General features: G+C 19.7%; 1 protein-coding gene across 1 annotated transcript; it reads right to left on the reverse strand. All coding sequences in view use genetic code 6, as the record gives it.

The window, feature by feature from the left end:
* Window positions 1–2,360: 2,360 nt before the first annotated feature.
* Window positions 2,361–4,658, reverse strand: TTHERM_01175650 (caspase recruitment domain 15 protein; the record flags this gene model as incomplete). The annotated part of the gene is made up of 8 exons (XM_001007501.4): window positions 2,361–2,440; window positions 3,359–3,448; window positions 3,564–3,653; window positions 3,769–3,858; window positions 3,974–4,063; window positions 4,179–4,268; window positions 4,384–4,473; window positions 4,589–4,658. 8 exons carry the CDS (start codon window positions 4,656–4,658, stop codon window positions 2,361–2,363), a joined length of 690 nt encoding a protein of 229 aa, XP_001007501.4.
* Window positions 4,659–4,815: the final 157 nt, after the last annotated feature.

Raw genomic sequence — 4,815 nt, forward strand, 5'->3', positions numbered from 1 at the left:
GTTCTAATAAATTCCACTCAGAAGATATTTAATAATTATGAAGAAACCTTTATATAAATTAATAGGTACTTTGCTTAATATAATTATCAATGAATTTGTATATTATTTTTGTATTATATGTTGCTTATAAAACTATTCAAGAATAATTATGAGTAAATATCTATAAATAATAAGCTTTCTTAAGAATCTTTATTTATCATCTTAATAAAAAGCTTATTAAATAGATTTAATTTTTTATAATATTTTAAATTTAATATATAGACTTAGCACAGATTATAAACCACTTCTGCAAAATATTTTTTTATTATAGATTAAATTCAATTAATAATTAGTTAACTTATTTTAAGTTTATCTAATGAGTTTATAGGTCTTTAGGATCTTAATAAATGACGTTTAGCTAATTACTTCTTGAGATAGTTATACTTTAGTTTAGTTTGATAGATAATAGAGTTGAGATCATCTACTGGTCTTCTGAAATCTCTTCTTATACTTCATTTGTTAAGTTAGCTATTAATTATCCTTAGAATAGTATGTCTTCATATACTTAGATAAGGTTTCTAGTAAAATTGGAAGGAAAGATCCATATTCATTTCAAAAAAAAGTAAATTAAGAAAGATAACCATCTAGCTAATTTTATGGAACTCCTTGAAGAGATAGTAGTTTTTCTTCTGAAAAATTAATATAGTTGACAGAAGATGAGGAAACAAATCGTTGAAGAACCTTATTCCTTCTTTTAACTTTTATTAATTATATTGATTTATTCATTATATTGTTATATGAGGGTAATGTCCTTTATAAATAAAATAGAATAGAAATACTTTCACATAAATATACACTGAGAATACATCTTAATTAAATTATTTTATCATAGTTTTTTTTATACAATAAAACTTGCCTTTATTAAGCACCCTACTTCATCAAAGAAAAGTGCTCAATTTCTGAGTATTTATAAATAATTTTTTTTTTGCTTTTTTCTAAATTAGGGGAGAGTAAGGGAGGGGGGGGTCTTATTATAGAGAGTTTACAGTAAATCGATATTTTAATAAGTAATCTATATCTAATTTATTATCTTAACTATTATTATCATTCAATTTATTTTTTTCCTTCTTTACCATATAAAACATTTAAATTATTTTATCCTTATTATTAGATATTTATTACTTAGTAAATACTAATTATTTAGAGTATTTGTTACTCATTTTTATTCTAACCATATATTAATTGTAATAATTTTTGTATATTTATTCTTTTAAATCTATTCTTTTAAATTAGAACCTTAATTAAATTATGTGTTATTAAAAAATTATTAAAATTATTTGCTTATTTAATGATTAATATTTTCTTATAAAATAATTCAGCATATTTTTTTGCAAATATAAATTTATTATTAATTTAAAATTGAATATGCTAAATTACATATTTAAAATAAATAATCATAAATAACTTGAAGCGCTAAAATATTATTTTGCATTGATTTATTTATATGCTTAACAAAATGGGCATTATAAATATTTTTGATTAATTTTATCAATAATAAGAAGATTTTTAATTATTTTAATAAGATTAACATTAAGAAATTTATCTAAAATAAGATAAGATAATTAATTATTAATCAATTTTATTGATATGGAAAAAAGCATTGAACTAGGAGTTTTAATCAATATTATTTATGAGGCTATTAAAAGCAGATATATATTTAAATAGAACAAGGTTTAAATTATAAAAATAAAAAAATCAATAAATTAATAGCAAAAAATTCTAAGGATATTTTTACAGAAATATTTCAAAACATAATTAAAGTTTATTAATATTTTATTTAAATAAACTTTATAAATATTATCAATCAAAATATTGCTCTTTAAAGCTATTGTTTCTCCTTTCTTTTTAAGATTTAATACAATATATTATGGATATTATAGATTGATTTTTAAATCATCTATTTAATTTCATCTTCATATAATATTCAATAAATTTAAATATTAAACTATAAAAAAAATAAAAGGTTATTTAAAATTAAACTTCCTAAAAAAGTTGTTTCAGATGTCACTAAGTAGTTATTTTCATTCCAAAAAGTAAGTTAATTTTTTTCTTTAAAATATAAAAATGATAAAAATTCTTAGATTTAATGACAATACATTATTAATGTTTGAAATTTTTACAAAAAAATAAATTTTGTTAAATTCTTTAAAAATTTTATAAAACAATTATTCTAACAAATTTATATTATTTTTAATTTCCATTTATTTTTTATTAATTATTTTATTATTATTTGAAAAAAAAATAAACCTAATAAAAAATTCATAATTATAAATTTATAAACTTAATATAAATCATAATATTATCTAATTAATATTTTTAACTCATTCATATTTTTATGTTTAGCTTAATGTCTTTGTCAAAGTAATTCTCAAAAGAAATTTTTCCATCTAAATTATTCCTTCTAATTAATTAATTAAAATAATATAATTAATTCATTAATTATCACATTTTTTCATTTTTTAAACAATATTACAAGTCTAAATTTAAAAGATTTTCCTTTATAATAATACTCATTAATCTAATAATTGTTGTTGATTTTAGCCTTTACACAGGCTTAATTAATTAAATTTTTTTTACTTTAGATTTTTAAAATATAAATTTATATTACATATTACAACGAAATAATTTTTAATACGACTAATCTTTATTTTGCAAATGAAGGAAATTTTTAAATAATGTTCGACGTTTCAAATTTTAATAAAGCATTTACTTCTTTATATAATTTAAATATTTTAACAAATTTTGTATAAAATTTATCATTAAATATAAATTCTTTCCGAAATTTAATTTTGAATTCTTAGAAAACATTTCTTTTTATTATTATTTCGAAAATACTTTTATTTTATAATAATAAAATAAATAGAAAATTTTATCAAAATACATTATTTTAAAACATTTTCTTAATATTGAAACTAAAATTAATCTGATAAACAAAATAAAATCATTTAAATTTAATCTCGAAATATTTAAAAATATTTTTCATTTTTAAATTCTAAATTTTAAAATTTTATTAGTTGGTGGGACTTACTTTAAAAATTAATTTTAATGTTTAATTCTATTGCTTCTTAAATTATTTATTTAAAATTTAAATTCAGAAAATATGTAAAAAATTACTAGAAATCGAGGCTTAAAGTGGAGAGATTAGTACATTTAGCTATTTCGGAAGCAACTGCTTTCGCCCCATCTGAACCTATGTTGTTCTCACTAATTAAAATTAACAAAAATACTTAATTAATTAAATAAATAAATATTGTTTAATTCTTTGATTTCTTTAATTATTTATTTAAACTATAAATTGAGAAAATGTGTAAAAAATTACTCGAAATCGAGGCTTAAAGTGAAGAGATTAGTACATTTAGCTATTTCGGAAGCAACTGCTTTCGCCCCATCTGAACCTACGTTGTTAGAGCTAATTAAAATTAACAAAAATACTTAATTAATTAAATAAATAAATATTGTTTAATTCTTTGATTTCTTTAATTATTTATTTAAACTATAAATTGAGAAAATGTGTAAAAAATTACTAGAGCCAAAGGCTTAAAGTGGAGAGATTAGTACATTTAGCTATTTCGGAAGCAACTGCTTTCGCCCCATCTGAACCTATGTTGTTGTTACTAATTAAAATTAACAAAAATACTTAATTAATTAAATAAATAAATATTGTTTAATTCTTTGATTTCTTTAATTATTTATTTAAACTATAAATTGAGAAAATGTGTAAAAAATTACCCAAGCGAAAGGGTTAAAGTGGAGAGATTAGTACATTTAGCTATTTCGGAAGCAACTGCTTTCGCCCCATCTGAACCTATGTTGTTAGAGCTAATTAAAATTAACAAAAATACTTAATTAATTAAATAAATAAATATTGTTTAATTCTTTGATTTTTTTAATTATTTATTTAAACTATAAATTGAGAAAATGTGTAAAAAATTACTAGAGCCAAAGGCTTAAAGTGGAGAGATTAGTACATTTAGCTATTTCGGAAGCAACTGCTTTCGCCCCATCTGAACCTATGTTGTTAGAGCTAATTAAAATTAACAAAAATACTTAATTAATTAAATAAATAAATATTGTTTAATTCTTTGATTTCTTTAATTATTTATTTAAACTATAAATTGAGAAAATGTGTAAAAAATTACTTGAGGTAGAGGCTTAAAGTGGAGAGATTAGTACATTTAGCTATTTCGGAAGCAACTGCTATCGCCCCATCTGAACCTATACTATTCCACCTAATTAAAATTAACAAAAATACTTAATTAATTAAATAAATAAATATTGTTTAATTCTTTGATTTCTTTAATTATTTATTTAAACTATAAATTGAGAAAATGTGTAAAAAATTACCTGAGATTGAGGCTTAAAGTAGAGATATTAGTACATTTAGCTATTTCGGAAGCAACTGCTTTCGCCCCATCTGAACCTATGTTGTTGTTACTAATTAAAATTAACAAAAATACTTAATTAATTAAATAAATAAATATTGTTTAATTCTTTGATTTCTTTAATTATTTATTTAAACTATAAATTGAGAAAATGTGTAAAAAATTACCTAAGCGAAAGGCTTAAAGTGGAGAGATTAGTACATTTAGCTATTTCGGAAGCAACTGCTTTCGCCCCATAACCTATGTTGTTAGACCTAATTAAAATTAACAAAAATACTTAATTAATTAAATAAATAAATATTGTTTAATTCTTTGATTTCTTTAATTATTTATTTAAACTATAAATTGAGAAAATGTGTAAAAAATTACCCAAGCCAAAGGGTTAAAGTGGAGA

Source organism: Tetrahymena thermophila (assembly GCF_000189635.1).
Source record: "Tetrahymena thermophila SB210 genomic scaffold scf_8254812, whole genome shotgun sequence".
NCBI classification, from domain to species: Eukaryota; Ciliophora; class Oligohymenophorea; order Hymenostomatida; family Tetrahymenidae; genus Tetrahymena; species Tetrahymena thermophila.